The 19,241-nt window shown below is 36.1% G+C and overlaps 1 protein-coding gene across 1 annotated transcript; it reads left to right on the forward strand.

Moving 5' to 3' along the window:
• The first annotated feature begins 527 nt into the window (after window positions 1-527).
• Window positions 528-18,089, forward strand: LOC107784095 (uncharacterized protein At1g01500). The gene is made up of 2 exons (XM_016605162.2): window positions 528-1,343; window positions 17,217-18,089. The coding sequence occupies exons 1-2, from the start codon at window positions 666-668 to the stop codon at window positions 17,445-17,447; spliced, it is 909 nt and encodes a 302-aa protein (XP_016460648.2). The 5' UTR covers window positions 528-665; the 3' UTR covers window positions 17,448-18,089.
• The last annotated feature ends 1,152 nt before the right edge of the window (window positions 18,090-19,241 follow it).

A 19,241-nucleotide genomic window follows, 5' to 3' on the forward strand; every position in this document is an offset into this window, starting at 1 on the left:
CCGGCGAGGCATGGTGGTGGCGGCGTGCACATTACCAAGACGGGTCTAACGTGCACCTTGGGACTTTCTCTCACCTATCTCCTCAAACCGTCCTTTTAATTAATTAACTAATCTTTAAATACATTACGGTGGGCATAAAAGTGATTAATGATGCAGTTCACCCAAGTTTCGTCTAGACGTATTAACCCAAATAGCCGCTCACTCTATCACTTAAATTAAAAATAGATGGTGAATGTGTAATATATACATAATTTATATATTACATATGTATAATTATATATAATTAATGTATAATTTATTTATATGACTAAAAAAAATAAATAATTAATATGAACGGCTATATTTATAAAAATCCCTTTCGACTATTCTTTAACGTTGGCCCAAATACATTAGTAGCATTGTCTCTTTCGCAAATGTTAAGAGCAACACAAAAATCTCCAACTGACGCGTGTATCTCACGCTCCACATGTCCGTTCCCTTAACGCTCAAGCCTTCTCGTTGACCCCTTTACCATGTTCATACATATACCAAAATATCTGCACCCCAAATTTTCACTCTAAATTCAGAAAACCCTAATAATGACCCCTAAATTATCTTCAATTCTCCTGGTTAGTCAATGATCAATTTCATTAATTCGCTCTAAATTGAAGAAAGTTTATGGATTTATGGGTAATCAGGGCGAAGAAATGTCATTGACAATCTACAAAAGTTCAAATTTCACCGGAGGTTGTTTAGAAATCCGATTATTCTACGTACGGATCACGCCATGTTCTGTAGAAGCCGTACCGGACCACCTCGTACTCCGCCACCTCCGGCGCGAGATGGGAGTGTCGTTAGAGATCAACGGCTCTCGTGTTCCCGCCACCGACACCGCGTTCGTCACCCTCCGTCGCGATCGCGTCGACAAGGAGTCCTCCGAGGTGACGTACGTGAGCACCGACAGCGTTAGGGTTTCGGACCCGGTGGAATTTGAGGTATACGAAAGTGAAAGGGATTTAATACTTTGTGGATCGTTGGAGAGAGTGGAGACGGGTTGGGCTAATGGTAATGGGATCGAGAATAATTCGAGGACTGGTTGGAGCATGGATTGTTATACAGCTGCGTCATTTGGGAATGAAGGATCGGCTTTTGTTCAGCCTAAGTTTGGGGTTTATTCGCCGTCAATTGAGGTTTATATAGCGGGTTGTTGTTCGGGTGTACCTGTGATTTTAACTAAGACAATTCAGGTTAGCCCGAGAAGGAAGGTACCTAGGCAGGGGATGTTGGACGCAATTCCTGAGGATGGGGAGGTTGAGAAGGAGCATGGGGGCTCAAATGGATTCATTCGACAGAGAAACCTACCGGTAATGCAATTATGACCTTTACCTTTACCGTGATTAGAAGGAATAGAGGGATAAATTAGCTTTTTGTGTGTCAATGGTGTTGGTTAGGTTCTTTTTGGTTGAAGCAGTGTCTTGAAAAGCACAATTCATGACATTTAATAACTATAAAACTTATACTCCCTCCGTTTCAATATATGTGAACCCATTTGACTTGGCACGGAGTTTAAGAAAATATAGAATACTTTTAAACTTGTGGTGTAAAATGAGGCACATATATTTTCTGTGGCTATAAATTATTGCATAAAGTTAAATTATTTCCAAATAGGGAAAGAGGTCATTCTTTTTGGCACGAACTAAAAAGGAAATAAGTTCACATAAATTGAAACGGAGGGAGTATGAATTTAGTACTATAATGATCAAATATCAATTAAAATAACTAATTTCAATATTTAATATACAATATAATAATCCAACTCCTCAAAGTTGAGATTCAAAGAATCGACTGCTTCCCGTTGGGATCACTTTGCGCATCATGGTATGAAGTGTATGGCTTCCCCCTCAAAGCGATAACCCCTTGCTTGGCATCGCTTCATCCCTTTAAGCGATGAAGCAATGGTTTTTAATAACACTGGGATGAAGTGCATCGTAGAGTGTGGCTATCTGAGGTTCAAATCCCAACGGATGCAAAAAATACTAGGTGATTTCTTCGCATCTGCCTAAGCCTTGTTACTCTGAACCTGTATTGGTGGGAGATGGTGGGAGGTAGCAGATAATCAGTGGAATAGTCGACGTGCGTGCAAGTTGGCCAAAACATCGCTCTTATCAAAAAAGAAAAAAAACTGAGATGAAGTAAATGATTTCATTAATGTGGGAAAGTTCCCATGTACAAGAAGTATACGATTAGATGAAGTAATAAATAATTTCATTAACATTGGTGAAATTTCCGTACACAAGAAGTATATCAAAAAGTAGAGAACTTACAAAAATTTGTTGGATAATTGTGTTGGCTAGGTTCTTAAATTGTTATTGTGCTTTATCCTGGGTGACTAAGATTTAGTAATGTAGCAATTTTTGTATGATGCTAGCATAGAGCTATACAGAACCTTTAGTAGGAAACAACTTAATCACAGATTGTGTGCCCAAAAGATTGATCCTTTGTGCTGAACACCCATAACGTCAGTCTCAATTTGGAACATGGCTTTTTGAAGTAGACCCAAAACAAGAAAAAGAAGGTTGTTGCATTAACTTCTAGTTTCTGCCAGCAACACCTTTGATTGATAGCTCCTCGACGAAATTGAGTAACTATCACGGTATCTTGTTGAACATTTTTTGGTACTACTGTACAAGTCACCAGCTTAGGAGTTAGGTCTCATCATTTACTTTCACTTGCTATATGACTAAGGGTGGCAAGTGGGCCGGTCCAAACGGTCCCGGGCTGGTCCCAAATTAAACGGGCTAAACGGTCCCGGGCTAAGTGGTCTTTTTGTAGGGACCGGCCCGGGACCGGCACCGTTTGGTCCCGGGTTAAACAGTCCCGGTCCGCGGGCTAAATGGGCTAAGTGGGCCCAATGGATTTAAAAAAAAAAAAAATTAAATAGATATTAGAGACAAAAGGATGCTAAAAAAAATATCTAAGGCATGCTTTGTAAATTTTATTATAAAATTGTGACCTAAATTTTATTTGAACATCCTAAATTTTAATATTCAATATTTAATTACGAATATAGCTTATATAAATATATACACTATACTATACTATATATACATCTTATATCGAATATAACTTATATATATACTATACTATACGTACATCTTATATAGCTTATATACTATACACTTAGTGTATATTTATATATATATATATATATAGCTTATATATTATACATTTAATATATATATATATATCAGATGTATATATATTATACAAGATCAAGTGGCGGGCGGTAATCCGCACGGCCTTCTCAACTGAGCTAAAACAGAGATCACCGATTGATCGGGAACTGGAATTGTTTCACACCTCTGCTAACTATTATATGTCCACCGAGGTTTCCACCAGTTAAAGATCTCTATTTTAACACGATCGATAGTTCTTAATCTAGCTAATTCAGTATCTTTATGTTTAAAGACGGGCGGTAATCCGCACAATCAGTAAGAATATAAGAATCGAAATATGCTTGAATTTTTTATATATTTTGATGACTGTATGGAAGGTTAAACCTTTTACTCAAGCAAGAGGTCTGTCCTAATATAATACATACTCTCATTGAGCCCATTTGTCTAGCAGTTCTAACCGTGAAAGAAGATACCCTTTTCAACGGGCTAAGGTTCACGGCTGGCCAGACGGAGCCACTAAGGCAAAGCCAATAAGAGTAGTGCTATATTAGACTGTACCAACCATCTCGAAACCAAGTCAAGAAATTATATATAAAATTCATTTATATTTTGATAGATGCCGTCTCTTTCATGGTTTATATAGGAGAGAAGTTAGATATTCAACATAGATATGAAGTCTCTTAGCCGGACATAGTCACGACCAGAGAGAAGAGACTAGATGAAATACTAATAAACAACAAAATAAATACCTTTTGGCCGGGATGCAAGGCCTGAAGATGAAGAACTCGAAACTTTATTTACTTTGTTCTTCGATTACAGAGAGTAGTACTTACAATTGAGAGAGAGAGAGTTTAGAGAGGGGGGTTTGGCTTCTGCCTTCTTTCTCTGAAAGAATGAATCGTTTAAATAGAAAAGAAAAAGAATCTATGAACAGTAAAATAGGGTCCCACATGGGTCCCTGTACAATGTTTTTACTGTGCAAACAGTGTTTCTACTGTTGATGAACAGTATTTCTACTGTGCAAACAGTTTTCTACTGTTGATGAACAGTGTTTCTACTGTTGAAACAGTTTATCTACTGTTGAATGGGATCCGGTGGCTGGGTCCGGCGGCTTCACTGTTCTGGTCGCTTTTCCATCTCTTTCATTTTGCGGAGGAATTCTTCCGCATTTTGTAAGGCTTCATCACATAATATCTTCTCTGATTCAATAGGTTGGGAATCATCTGCGATATCATCGTTGCTGGTCTCACTTTGCATCGAAGTGTCTGATTTCTCATACTGATTGATGGAACGAAGCAAATTTCTTTTTACTTCTTCCAAGTAGTCGTTGATCATTTCTTCTTTGTCCCCTTCTTGAAAGGAGATCTTTCTGGCAATATGCCGAACTGAACTATCATCAACCTTCTTCTTTTGAGGGTTGATGGAATATTCTTGGATTTTTGTTTTGATGGAGTCTAAGAGTTCTTGACCGTATAACGTCTCCGTTTTGGGATCCTTTTTCATTAGTTTATCCCAGAAATTGTTATAAAATGTCCTGTATAAACATGGAATTTGTTCCTCGGTGAATCCAACTTCTGGAGTCCATTTATGAATCCAAGGAATAGAGAATTCCAGAAAGAAATATATCTGGTCAATTTTTTCTAGGTAACAGATATGATCTGTGTGGTATAATTCATTTATAACTGGAGAAAATTTTTGTCCATTCTTTGTATAACATGAGAAATGGATCAGGTAATATCTTTACTGTCGGGCCGTGGTATGACCACCAGTTTAAAACCCAATTTGGAATGGGCTATGCAAATATCTTTGCACATACTTTTACGAACCAAGTATGCTTGTATCGATCATTATTGTAGTAGAGCACTTTATCAAAGGCCTGGATATAATCCCAATAGGTAAAATTCACACGGGACTTGTTAAGGCTTATCTGCCTTTCTTTCATCGTGGATATACCCCAATCTTCAACAGATATAATCTGTTTGATTATGATCTTTGAGAAGTTATAAACATTCTCGTCTGTGCTATAACCAGAAAAGTGCTGAAATTCTGCACTGCCAGTACTGGTGAGTATAGTTTCATAATGAGAACGGGTTTTGTATGACTCACCTGGATAATACAATCCATTTATCAAATACCTTTGGAATATCTTCCATGGTTCTTCTTTTCTCTGAATATCAAAATTTTCTAAAAGAAATATCATTTCTTTTTTAGGCAATTTCTCATAGGACTTGATATCATCATTGTTCTCTTTTGTAATAGAAGCAAAAATATCACTTTGCTTTTGAGTAGTCAAATATGCCTGCAAGTGTGCGTAGAACGGACTATCTTCTGGAATATCTTCCAGGTGAATGGATGGTCCTATCATCGAGGACTCGCCTGTGAGAGATATTTTCTCATTAGTCAAACTTTTTCTTCATATTTATATAACTGGGGAGTTTGATGTGGATCCGTATGACAATCCTGAAGGGGATGTTCTTCCTTTGGAATGTGGGGATGATCTTCCCCATCCTCTGCCTCTACCCCATGGGGGTTCCATCCTGCAAATATTCACGAGATAAGAAATCCGGCAGAGAATTATCAATTCCCTTTTTGTATTGAATTTCAAAATCAAAATGGGCCAATTGAGCCTGCCATCTTGCGAATATCATTTTTGAGGCATCATGTTTAAAATCTTTGTTAAACATATATTTAACAGATTGTGCGTCAGTTTTTATCAAAAACTTTTGATTGTATAAATCATCTTGGAATTTTAAAACACACTTAACTATGATTAACATTTCATGAGCCACAGTAGCGTATTTTCTCTGGGCTTCAGACCATTTTCCAGAGTAAAATCTAATCAAATATTCATGCTTATTATTAGGATTTATCTGTTTCAAAATCCCTCCGTAACCAATATTGGATGCATCAGTAGAAACACTGTTTGCACAGTAGAAACACTGTACAGGGACCTATGTGGGACCCTATTTTACTGTTCATAGATTCTTTTTCTTTTCTATTTAAACGATTCATTCTTTCAGAGAAAGGAGGCAGAAGCCAAACCCCTCTCTCTAAACTCTCTCTCTCTCTCAATTGTAAGTACTACTCTATGTAATCGAAAAACAAAGTAAATAAAGTTTCGAGTTCTTCATCTTCAGGCCTTGCATCCCGGCCAAAAGGTATTTATTTTGTTGTTTATTAGTATTTCATCTAGTCTCTTCTCTCTGGCCGTGACTATGTCCGGCTAAGAGACTTCATATCTATGTTGAATATCTAACTTCTCTCCTATATAAACCATGAAAGAGACGGCATCTATCAAAATATAAATGAATTTTATATATAATTTCTTGACTTGGTTTCGAGATGGTTGGTACAGTCTAATATAGCACTACTCTTATTGGCTTTGCCTTAGTGGCTTCGTCTAGCCAGCCGTGAACCTTAGCCCGATTAAAGGAGTTGAAAAGGGCATCTTCTTTCACGGTTAGAATAGACACATGGGCTCAATGAGAGTATGTATTATATTAGGACAGACCCCTTGCTTGAGTAAAAGGTTTAACCTTCTATACAGTCATCAAAATATATAAAAAATTCAAATATATTTCGATTCTTATATCCTTACTGATTGTGTAGATTACCGCCAGTCTTTAAACATAAGGATACTGAATTAGCTAGATTAAGAACTCTCGATCGTGTTAAAATAGAGATCTTTAACTGGTATCGTGTTAAAATAGAGATCTTTAACTGGTGGAAACCTCGGTGGACATATAATAGTCGGCAGAGGTGTGAAACAATTCCAGTTCCCGATCAATCGGTGATCTCTGTTTTAGCTCAGTTGAGAAGGCCGTGCGGATTACTGCCCGCCACTTGATCCTGTTAAAATGGTATATATATATATATGAAGTAAATAAAATTCCCAGTTCATCGGATTTTGACCTTTCATCCCGGCCTTAAGAGGTATTTATTTCTTTAGTTAATTTATACTTTAATTAATTCGTTTCTCTCCCCAGCCTTGACTATGTCCGGCTAAAAGATTCATATCTATGTTGAATATCTAACTTCTCTTGCATATTAACCATGCAAGATCTAGCCTCTGTCAAAATATAAAGGAATTTTAATATGGCTTATTGACTTGGTTCCAGAGATGGTGGTACAGTCAGATCTACTCTTATTGGCTATGCCTTAATGGCTACGTCTAGCAAGCCGTGGACTTAGCCCGTTAAAGGTGTTGAAAGAAAAAGGTCTTCTTTTCCCGGTTAGAACTGCTAGACGCATGAGCTCAATAAGAGTATGTATTAGATCCAGACAGGCCCCTTGCTTGGGTAAAAGGATAGATCCTTACATATAGTCATAAAGCTCTATAAAATTTTTTGTATATTTCGGTTCTTATATCCTTACTGGTCGAGCGGACTACCGTCAGCCTTTAAAATTAAGGGTACTAAATAAGCTAGATCCAACTTGCCTTAACAGGCTTTAAGGATCCTGTTATCTGGTATCAGAGCCTAGGTATGTGATAGATCTGAAGTATTCGACATAGATATGTTTTTGAAAATGGATTTGGGAGAAACAAGTACTAAAAGTACTAGACTTGAAGAGGTTGATATACCTCAAAATCTTGATTTGTTAAACAAATGGACAATTCCTAAAGTCCCTATTAAAACAATCGATGATTATGGATGGTTTGATAAACTATCTTCAAAACAATTAGTAAAAACAACTGAACAGTCTTTAGCATTAAATTCGTCAGAACAGACTATTCGTTTATTGAATAAACATGATATTGATTTATATAAAAATCATTATAATTATTTGCATATTGGTATGGTCCAAATTGCTTTTAAACCTTTAACCCTTAAAGGGTTACCAGAGACATTTCTGGCAGCCCTTAGAGACGTTAGAAATTTAAATTTTAGACAGTCTCTGATGGGATCTATTGAATCCACTGTGGCCTATGGACCGGTATATTTCAATATGCAACCAAATTTGCAGTTATCTTTGTCTGATGTTAATATACCTGACGCATTAACATTAAATATTAAAACGCATGGTTATAATTATGCACCTGAATCTGAACTTATATGTTTATCTTACAAAATTTATTTCAAATTATTGTCCACATTAAATCCAAGATGTAAATTATATGATACATTTGATCAGACTATACTGGTGGAAATCAGTCCAAGGTTTTTTATGATCCTTTTTTAGTCTGTCGTATAAATGGGCCAAATCACGAGATAGATTTTTATAAAATGGGGATATATAATTTAAACTTCCCAAAAATCTCATCAGGAAATTTTGATGCAAAATCAATCGATCATTGAATAGGAGTAATTTTTCCTTGACAAATATTATGTCCTAAAAATCGAACATCTGTTTGGAATAAACTCATTTTTGGTTTTGAAATAACTAAACCATTTTGTATAACAATCTTTTTAAAGATATCAAGCTGCTTGATATGCATTTCAAATGTTTTAGAAAATACTAATATGTCATCAATATAAATGATGATGAAATCCAAATATGGATTAAAAATATCATTCATTATTTTCTGAAATTCAGAAGGGGCATTTTTCAAATCAAAAGGCATAACATTCCATTCATACTGCCCAAATGGAACATTAAAAGCAGTTCTATAAGTATGCTCTTTAAATATTTGAATTTGCCAATAGCCAGATTTTAAATCTAACTTTGAAATATATTGGCATCATATAATCTTGATAATAAATTTTTTTTGTTGGGGATAGGATACCTTATCCATTTTAAAAATTTATTTAAAGGTTTATAATTTATAACCAATCTAGGAACGCCTCGTTCTTTTTCTGCAGCATTATTAACATAAAAAGCGGTACAAGACCACGAAGATTTTGAAGGTTTTATCAAACCTTTTTGTAACAAATTGTCAATTTCTTTCTTGCAGAATTCTACCAATTCGGTATTCATTTGACAAGGTCGAGATTTAGTAGGAATATCATGCTTTGATACCAGATAACAGGATCCTTATAGCCTGCTAAGGCTAGTTGGCGGTAGTTCGCTCGGCCAGTAAGGATATAAGAACCGAAATATACAAGAATTTTTATAGAGCTTTATGACTGTATGGAAGGATCTATCCTTTTACCCAAGCAAGGGGCCTGTCTGGATCTAATACATACTCTTATTGAGCCCATGTGTCTAGCAGTTCTAACCGGGAAAAGACGCCCTTTTTCTTTCAACACCTTTAACGGGCTAAGTCCACGGCTTGCTAGACGTAGCCACTAAGGCAAAGCCAATAAGAGTAGTACAAGATCTGATTGTACCACCATCCCTGGAACCAAGTCAATAAGCCATATTAAAATTCCTTTATATTTTGATAGAGGCTAGATCTTTCATGGTTAATATGCAATAGAAGTTAGATATTCAACATAGATATGAATCTTTTAGCCGGACGTAGTCACGGTTGAGGAGAGAAACGAAGTAATTAAAGTATAAATTAACTAAAGAAATAAATACCTCTTAAGGCCGGGATGCAAAGCGTGAATGCGATGAACTGGGAATTTTATTTACTTCAACGCCGATTACAAGAGAGTAATTACAATATAGAGAGAGATTTACAAGAGAGAGAGTTTGGCTGATGATTTACACAAGAGAGAGAGAGTTTGGCTGATGCCTTCTAAAAAAAAAAAAAACGACCCTATATATAGAAAAAAACCCAGAAAGAATCTATGCACAGTAAAGTGGGTCCCATTTGTGGGTCTCTTACACAATGTATTTACTGTATATACAATGTTTCTACTGTGTAAACAGTGTATCTACTGTTGAGTGGGGTCCTCGGCAGCTTCACTGTTGATCACAGTCCACGTTCCTCTAATTCTTTCATTTGTTGGATGAAATCTTCCGCATTTTCTACGGCTTTATCAGATAATATCTTCTCTGATTGAATAGGCTGGGAATCTTCTGCAATATCATCGTTGCTTGTTTCACTCCGCATCGAAGTGTCAGATTTTTCATACTGGTTAATAGATTGATGCAAGTTTCTTTTTACTTCTTCCAAATACTTATTAATCATTTCATCTTTATCTCCTTCTTGAAAAGAGATTCTTCTAGCAATATGCTTGACTGAGCTATCATCAATTATTCCCTTCTGGGGAGCTGTCGAGTATTCTTGGATTTTTGCTTCAATAGAATCCAAGAGTTCTTGACCGTATACCATTTTTGTTTTGGGATCCTTTTTCATTAATTTATCCCAGAAATTATTATAAAATGTCCTATATAAGCAAGGAATTTGTTCTTCGGTGAATCCCAGCTCTGGAGTCCATTTATGAATCTATGGAATAGAGAACTCTATAAAGAAATATATTTGGTCAATTTTTTCTAAATAGCAGATATGATCTGCGTGGTATAACTCATTCAAATCTGGCAAAACTTTAGTCCATTCTTTGTATAACATAAGAAATTGGTCAGGTAATATTCTGACTGTTGGACCGTGGTATGACCACCAATTTAAGAACCAATTGGGAATTGGTTCTGCAAATATCTTTTCACATACCTTTATGAACCAAGTATGTTATGTCTATCATTATTATAATAAAGTATTTTATCAAAGGCTTGGATATAATCCCAATATGTAAAATTCATACGAGTTTTGTTAAGGCTTATCTGCCTTTCTTTCATTGTGGAAATCCCCCAATCTTCAACAGATATAATCTGTTTAATAATAATTTTTATGAAGTTATAAACATTCTCATCTGTGCTCTAACCGGAAAAGTGCTGAAATTCTGCACTGCCTGTACTGGTGAGAATAGTCTCATAATAAGAACGGGTTTTGTATGACTCACCCGAGTAATATAATCCGTTAATTAAATACCTTTGGAATATCTTCCATGGCTCATTTTTTCTTTGTATCTAAGAATTTTCTAAAAGAAATATTATTTCTTTTTTAAGTAATTTTTCATAGGACTTTATATCATCAGTGTCCTCTTTGGCAATTGAAGCAAACGTATCACTTTGCTTTTGAGCAGCCAAATATGCCTGCAAATGACCATATAACGGGCTGTCCTCTGGAATATCTTCCGGATGAATAGAAGGAGTTGACGAAGATTCGCCTTTGAGAGATATCTTCTCATTAATTAAACTTTTTTCCCCCATTTGTATCACTGGGGAGTTAGATGAGGATCCGTATGACGATCCTTGAGAATATGATTTTCCTGGGGATGATATTTTCCCCCTTTGCCTCTACCTCTGCCTCTGGCCCACGGAGGGTCCATGCTGCAAACATAACAATTCATTTTATTCAGATAAATAATAATCTTCCATATCATCTCTAATTTCTTCAGAATAATCATGAATAGAAAATTCTTCTTCGACAATGTTATTAATAATTTTATCAATTATAAGACTTTGTAAGCCTCTATATAACTTAACCACTTTCAAAACAGTGATTAACGTTTTTTCATCTAAAAAAGTTTTATAAAAATTCATGATTAATTTAAGTATTCACGGGATAAGAAATCAGGAAGAGAATTATCAATTCCCTTTTTATACTGAATTTCGAAATCAAAAGGGGCTAATTGAGCCTGCCACCTTGCAAATATTAATTTCGAAGCATCATGTTTAAAATCTTTGTTAAACATATATTTAACAAAGATTTTAAACATGATGCTTCGAAATTAATATTTGCAAGGTGGCAGGCTTAATTAGCCCCTTTTGATTTCGAAATTCAGTATAAAAGAGGAATTGATAATTCTCTTCCTGAAATTTTAAAACACATTTCATGAGCCACATTAGCATATTTTTTCTGGGCTTCAGTCCATTTTCCTCTAATTCTTAGAAAAATAGGTATCATAGATATCCTAACCCTGACAGCCCTTATAAGAAAAAGAGGTATCATAGTTACGATGGGCTTTCCTAGCATCACGCTCTTCTTTGGATCTATATCTCGATCTCTTTTTCTTATAAGGGCTGTCGGGGTTATGATACCTATTTTTCTTTTTCTTGCTATGAGCAGAAGTCTCGGGTAAACCGAACTGGGTGCAAAAGTCTCCTAATTGAGATTTCTCCTTAAGCTTATCTATCTTAAGCTGTCTAGACAATTTTAACTCATATATATGAAGTAAATAAAATTCCCAGTTCATCATCGCATTCAGGCCTTGCATCCCGGCCTTAAGAGGTATTTATTTCTTTAGTTAATTTCTACTTTAATTACTTCGTTTCTCCCCAGCCGTGACTATGTCCGGCTAAAAGATTCATATCTATGTTGAATATTTAACTTCTCTTGCATATTAACCATGAAAGATCTAGCCTCTATCAAAATATAAAGGAATTTTAATATGGCTTATTGACTTGGTTCCAGAGATGGTGGTACAGTCAAATCTTGTACTACTCTTATTGGCTTTGTCTTAGTGGCTACGTCTAGCAAGCCGTGGACTTAGCCCGTTAAAGGTGTTGAAAGAATAAGGGCGTCTTTTCCCGGTTAGAACTGCTAGACACATGGGCTCAATAAGATTATGTATTAGATCCAGACAAGCCCCTTGCTTGGATAAAAGGATAGATCCTTCCATACAGTCATAAAACTCTATAAAAATTCTTGTATATTTCGGTTCTTATATCCTTACTGGCCGAGCGGACTACCGCCAGCCTTTAAAATTAAGGGTACTAAATAAGCTAGATCCAACTGGCCATAACCGGATCCTGTTTAGATGTATATATCTTAAGATATATACATTTAGTATATATACTATATATATATATATATATAAGATGTATATATAGTATAGTATATATATATATATATATATAATATATATACTATACTATATATACATCTTATATATATATATATATATATATATAGCTTATACATTATACATTTAGTATATATACTATAGTATGCTATATTATATATTCTATACTATACTATATATATACTTTTTAGTAGTAACATGAAAGGACCAAAGTATGATACTTTTTAGCTGGTATAAATATGGGATGATGGAAGATCAAGTTTTAGCTCAACTCAGATTACAGTTTTAACTAATTTCCCACTCTTAGATATATTATCCTCTCTATCGGCTAGCTACACAACTAATTTCATGAAAATATAGTTAGCCGATAGAGAGGATAATATATCTAAGAGTGGGAAATTAGTTAAAACTGTAATCTGAGTTGAGCTAAAACTTGATCTTCCATCATCACATATTTATACTAGCTAAAAAGTACCATACTTTGGTCATTTCATGTTACAATAAAGTAAGCAATAGTAACAATTATAGAAGAAAATTAGAGAGAGTATGATAGATTGATGATTTTGTAAGAAAAATGAAAGAATGAGGGGGTATTTATAGTTGAAAAAGTGTAATTATAAAAAGTTTTGGGTTAAAACAAAGTTGGGGGGGTTAAATGGCTATTTTATAAATAGCCAACGGCTATTTTTGACAGCCCAACGGCTATATATTTTTTTTTTTTTAAAATATAGCCGTTGTGACCGTTTGGCCCGCTAAGGGACCGGTCCCGGTCCCTGGCGGGCCCAAAGCATAGGACCGGCCCACGAGACCGGCCCAGGCCCACTAAAACTGGGGTTTGGCCCGCGGTCCGGTCCCGGGCCTGGACCGGCCCACTTGCCACCCTTATATATGACAATGACTGATGCAGTAAGGGTTCAAATACTTGACAAAGTGCTTATATAAACATGGAAATTAAGTGAGAAGTCACATCATGAGAACATTGTAGAAAGCATTAGCAGCTCTTTCTTATTTCACTTGTATTTTTGGTCTGAACAGACTGATAAAAAAAACACATGTATTTTTTGTATGAATAGAGAATACATAGGCAACTCGCTAGTTTGATGTATGCTGTGAATGACTCGTTTTAGTTATAGACACTTGTACATAGTTTTGACACCTCTTGGTGTATTAGTAATGAAAATTTGACTGGGAATAGTAGTGAAGTACTATTCACTTTTTTGAGGGGCTCAACCAATGCTTGCTTGAGAAGTAGATTTCTGGTTTTTGATGGAGTTGAGAGGTTGATTTCTGTTAACTCTGCCAAGATCAAGCTGGGAAGAACGACCTCTAAAAACGAAGAGGGAAACCAGCTATTCTTTGGCATAAAACTAAAGATGACCAAAAATAACTTCATGGTCTTTCCTCGCTACACTTAATCTAATAAAGTAGAGGTTGCTGTTGCAGGCTTATCTTTAGAATTCACTCCATATCTTTTGGGTAAGTAAAGATATAAACAATGATGTAAACACTTCAATGTGGTGCTTGATATTGTTTATTGGTTAGATGACAGTCAACTTATGAAGGGCTGGAAAAAACTTATTAATAAGGGTAGCGACCTCTTACAATAGCGACTAAGCATGTCATCTGTTGTACAAAGAAAATTCTCTCTTACCTTGTGACTGGTTTTTACCAAGTCATTTCAACTGATGGTGGACAAGAGTGGGTTGCTCTAGTGGTGAGCACCCTCCACTTCCAATCAAGAGGTCACCCTAAGAGCAAGGTGGGGAGTTGTTGGAGGGAGGGAGCCGAGGGTCTATCGGAAACAGCCTCTCTACCCCAGTGTAGGGGTAAGGTCTGTGTACAAACTACCCTCCCCAGATCCCACTAGTGGGATTATACTGGGTTGTTGTTGTATTTCAACTGATGGTGATCTTCGGTTTCTTCCCATTTCTCCTAGTTGTGAATTCGTCTCCGTTAAAGGTGCTACAGCAGGCTTATCTTTAGAATTCACTCCATATCTTTTGGGTAAGTAAAGATATAAACAATGATGTAAACACTTCAATGTGGTGCTTGATATTGTTTATTGGTTAGATGACAGCCAACTTATGAAGGGCTGGAAAAAACTTATTAATAAGGGTAGCGACCTCTTACAATAGCGACTAAGCATGTCATCTGTTGTACAAAGAAAATTCTCTCTTACCTTGTGGCTGATTTTTACCAAGTCATTTCAACTGATGGTGGACAAGAGTGGGTTGCTCTAGTGGTGAGCACCCTCCACTTCCAATCAAGAGGTTGTGAGTTCGAGTTACCCCAAGAGCAAGGTGGGGAGTTCTTGGAGGGAGGGAGCCGAGGGTCTATCGGAAGCAGCCTCTCTACCCCAGTGTAGGGGTAAGGTCTGTGTACAAACTACCCTCCCCAGATCCCACTAGTGGGATTATACTGGGTTGTTGTTGTATTTCAACTGATGGTGATCTTCGGTTTCTTCCCATTTCTCCTAGTTGTGAATTCGTCTCCGTTAAAGGTGCTACAGAAGATAACTGTAGCAAAAGTTAGGGACTTGAGAAGGGGAGATATAAATGTATAAACTAACACGCCCGAAAGAAAAGAGGAATAAGGACATAAACCAGGTGAACTATATGATAGAAGATTCTCAGCAAGTGTTGACATGGGATAATCAGATCAAGGCTAGCTGGATAGGCTATTTTAATCAATTGTTCAACTCTAATCACGAGGTAACCTCACAGATCTCCGTACATGTTTGCACGGTAAAAAATAGGCTGACAGAAGTAACGGATCCATGAAAATTTGAGGATTATAAAAGCGTGTGGCCAAGATGGGATCCACTTATGGTATTCATGTAGAGGTTTGGAAGTGTCCTGAAAAGGTGTAATAATATGGCTTACTAAGTTATTTAATGTTATTCTAAAAGTCGTAGAATGTCTCACAAGTGAAGAAATATCCAATATATGAGAAGTAAAGATAAAGAAGATATTCAAAGTCGTGTGAACTATCACGACATTAAGCTTATGAGTCCAATGAAACTTTGGTAAAGAGTGATAGAGTGTAGATTTAAGACACCACAAGAGTTACAGAGAACCAGTTTGGTTCTTTTGGTTTTGTGCCCAGTAGAACAGAGGCTATGTTCTTGTTAAGAAGATTGATGTTTTTTGTCAATGGGCATGCGAAGAACATGTTGGTTGACGAGAACAACAATTTTTGTTGCCATTTATGAGGTGTTTGTCATGGTTGTGACTATCAGATTCAGCCTGAGAACTGTAGCCGTTGTTTACTTTTAGTGATCGGAGTGCTTATTCACGAATACACTTGTTTCTCTTCTTCCCTGTAGTTCCTGATAAGGGAGAGATCACTCGGTCAAACTGCTGAATTGTCCTCCTCTAAACCCTACTCTCCAGCCTCTCAGATTTCACATGTAGAGGTCTGATCTTTGGCTGAAAGATATTTTATTGGGATGAAAATTGTAAAATATCTTTCAGATTAAATGTGGACCAAGCATCTTGATCATGTGTAAGAAATCTTGACAGATATCAAATACGTGTGGCCTTTCAAATTGATTGAAAGCAATTAGTATGATTCCACCTGAGAAGATTATGGCTTTAAAAGGAATTAGTCAAGCTTCTCAGAAGTTGTTTACATATCTTGTGAAGTTGTGTTCTGTGGGCAGTAAATACCGTCTCTTGAAGGTGAATGCATTAAAGCTACCTTGCTGGATCTGCAGTTGCAGGCATCTTGAAGGATGTCATGTTAAAAGGTTGATTCCAAATTTGGATTGGAATGAGAATTTGTATCATGCAAACAGATTATCCAAGTTCTAAAATGCTTGTCAGTGGAGCCTATGATGTGCCAGATAAAATGTCTCTTCTGTATCCTAAAGCTGAGTGCGTTATAACCTATATTAATTTAACCTTCTTTAGATGTGTGAGATAATTTTTCGTTTGCATCTCTGTTTCTTTTCCATTCTCTTCTCTCTTTAAAGGGGAGCCTTGGAGCAATGTGTGACCTATAAGTTATGGGTTCGCACTATGGAAGCAGCCACTAATGCTTGTATTAGGGTAGGGTATTTACATCACCCCTAGGGGTGTGGCCCTTTCCCAGACCCTGCGTGAATACGGATGCTTTGTGCATTGGACTGTCCTTTTTTTCTCTTCTCTCTTTGAGTCTCTCAATTGAGCTTCTATGTTTCTCTTTTTCTCATTCCATCTGTTGTTTTTCCTCTTGGTTGTCTCTTCCTTGAATCAATTTTAAACATTCTTATTTACTAGTTGATGGGACATAGTTATTGAGTGCTGACCAAATGACAGTTTAGTTTGGTTTGTCAAAATAAATCCAATTACGGTGTATATTTGCTTACAATTACTGTGTTTTTTAGCAGATCACAGAAACAGACGTGGACGATTACGAGTCTGAAGTGAAAGCTGGATATGGATTCTATTCAGAAGACATGTACCATGGTGAAGATGGTCAACTCTCCTGGTTCAACGCAGGAGTGAGGGTTGGTGTTGGGATAGGCCTTGGGATGTGTGTTGGTGTCGGCATTGGGGTGGGACTACTTATGCGTTCTTATCAGGCAACCACTAGAAATCTCAGGAGGAGGTTTTTCTAGGCTTAACACTTTTTATGATAGAAGTGAAATGGTTTTCTTGACTTGGATTTTGGAATTGGGAAGCTGGACCTTTTATGGCCATTAAGATAGTTTGGCATATTAGTGCAGAGGCAACAGAGAAGCACCTAGTGCTGCAGCTGAAGAGTGGTAACGTAATTATCAGGTGGGAGGCTGTAATGCACTTCCTATCCATATACAAAAGCTGCAGTAGACTTCCGTCCAAGGCTCATCGCCGCGAGTCATGAGTGATGGTATTCTGTGGATATAGCTGTACTCAAACCCCAGTGCAGAAGACTTTGTCAAGGTGTAGTGAGGCTATATGCTGTATTTAGAACTGAATATCTCGTTTATATCTTTTTTTTTCTTCCAGTTAAGTCGTTTTCTCCTGTTAGTTAAATGCCTTAGTCTAGGTGCTGGTGTGTGCTGAAGGCTTTTGTTTAGGCAACCTTTGAAGAGTTGACATTTGTCATACAATTTTGATAGTTGGAACTTGGAATAGGTGGCTTGGTGTAACAAATTTGGTTTGTATAGGTACTCGGGGAAATTCTATTGTAATAGGAATCCAATAAATTGTAAATGATTTTGCTTTCATAATTTCACTAGGAGCTATAATGTATGAACGTGCGATATGTCTTAATATTATGCTTTTTGTTCTCTTTAAATCCTTTTAACGCTTATCTGAATTCTGAAGTCAAATGGGAAAAATCTTTTATACCACTAGCATAAATTTTTGGATGATATCATCTTTTGATGGTTGAACATGAAGATCTTCTTAATTAAGTTGTCTTTTGCTATAGGGGAAAAAAATAATAGGGCAAGTTAGATTTCATAACTCTGCATTTAGGTAGTTAATGAATATTTACTACTAATAATCAGTTACAAGATTATTCATGCAAGTGGTTGTGTATTTCAAGATTTTTGGAGTTTTAATAATTCGAAACTTGGAACTCACCACTGGCCTACTGGGACAGTTGTTTCGAGTATTGTATTTGTAGAAGTATTCCAATATAGGCATTTTAACGACCATTTGTCAATGCCAATTGCTGGTACTTTTTGGCTATTTTCTCCTCCCCCCCCCCCAATCGATTTACATATTGCTATCCATTGTAGGTCTTCTTTCAAGTTCTGGACAATCAAAGCAAGTCCAAATTTGAAATTTTCTAAAGGTAAAAAATTTCCTCATAGAAACAACCTAAAAGACCAAAAAAAAAAAAGGAAAATAAGTAGACAAACAAATGTAGAAATAGCGCTCAAATTTCACAAGTGAAATTCCAACACAATATTCTAAGGTTTACTTATTGAATTTGAAACTCTAGAATGGTGGTAATTTTTCAATTATAGGGGTTGAAAAGTGGCTATATGTGAATTTTCCCCCAAACAAATGCATAGCAATTTGGATAGTTTAAAAATTTAGTGTTTTGCAATTGGCATTTTCACTTTCATCTTATGTTTGAACTTATCTGACCGGATGCCAAAATTTAAAAGAGAAAATTTGGATTCTCCCATTCATCCTTTTGTAATTGGGATAGTTCATTGCTCCCTTGTTTGTGATAAATACAATTGTTGGGTTTGTACATGTATTGGTATAATGGTAAAAATTTACTTGCATCGATTAATATATAATTAAGGTGAAAATGTATAATAGTTAACCGTGGTTTAGAAAAAATTATATTTGTAAATATATGTATCATGTATTTATTGAATTAGTGTAAATCTTTAAGTACTTGCTAGTTATAATTTGCATGTGTTGTTCATTTATCCTACTGAAAAGATCAAGGTAGTTTATTTTTTCAC

The sequence above is a fragment of the Nicotiana tabacum genome, chromosome 23, assembly GCF_000715075.1.
Source record: "Nicotiana tabacum cultivar K326 chromosome 23, ASM71507v2, whole genome shotgun sequence".
In the NCBI taxonomy this organism is placed as follows: domain Eukaryota; kingdom Viridiplantae; phylum Streptophyta; class Magnoliopsida; order Solanales; family Solanaceae; genus Nicotiana; species Nicotiana tabacum.

Excerpts from the sequence above, each read along its gene's own strand:
- LOC107784095 (XM_016605162.2), top strand. The coding sequence starts at position 666 with ATGGGTAATCAGGGCGAAGAAATGTCATTGACAATCTACAAAAGTTCA. Across the intron at positions 1,344-17,216 it reads TTCGACAGAGAAACCTACCG|ATCACAGAAACAGACGTGGA; the intron begins GTAATGCAATTA and ends GTTTTTTAGCAG.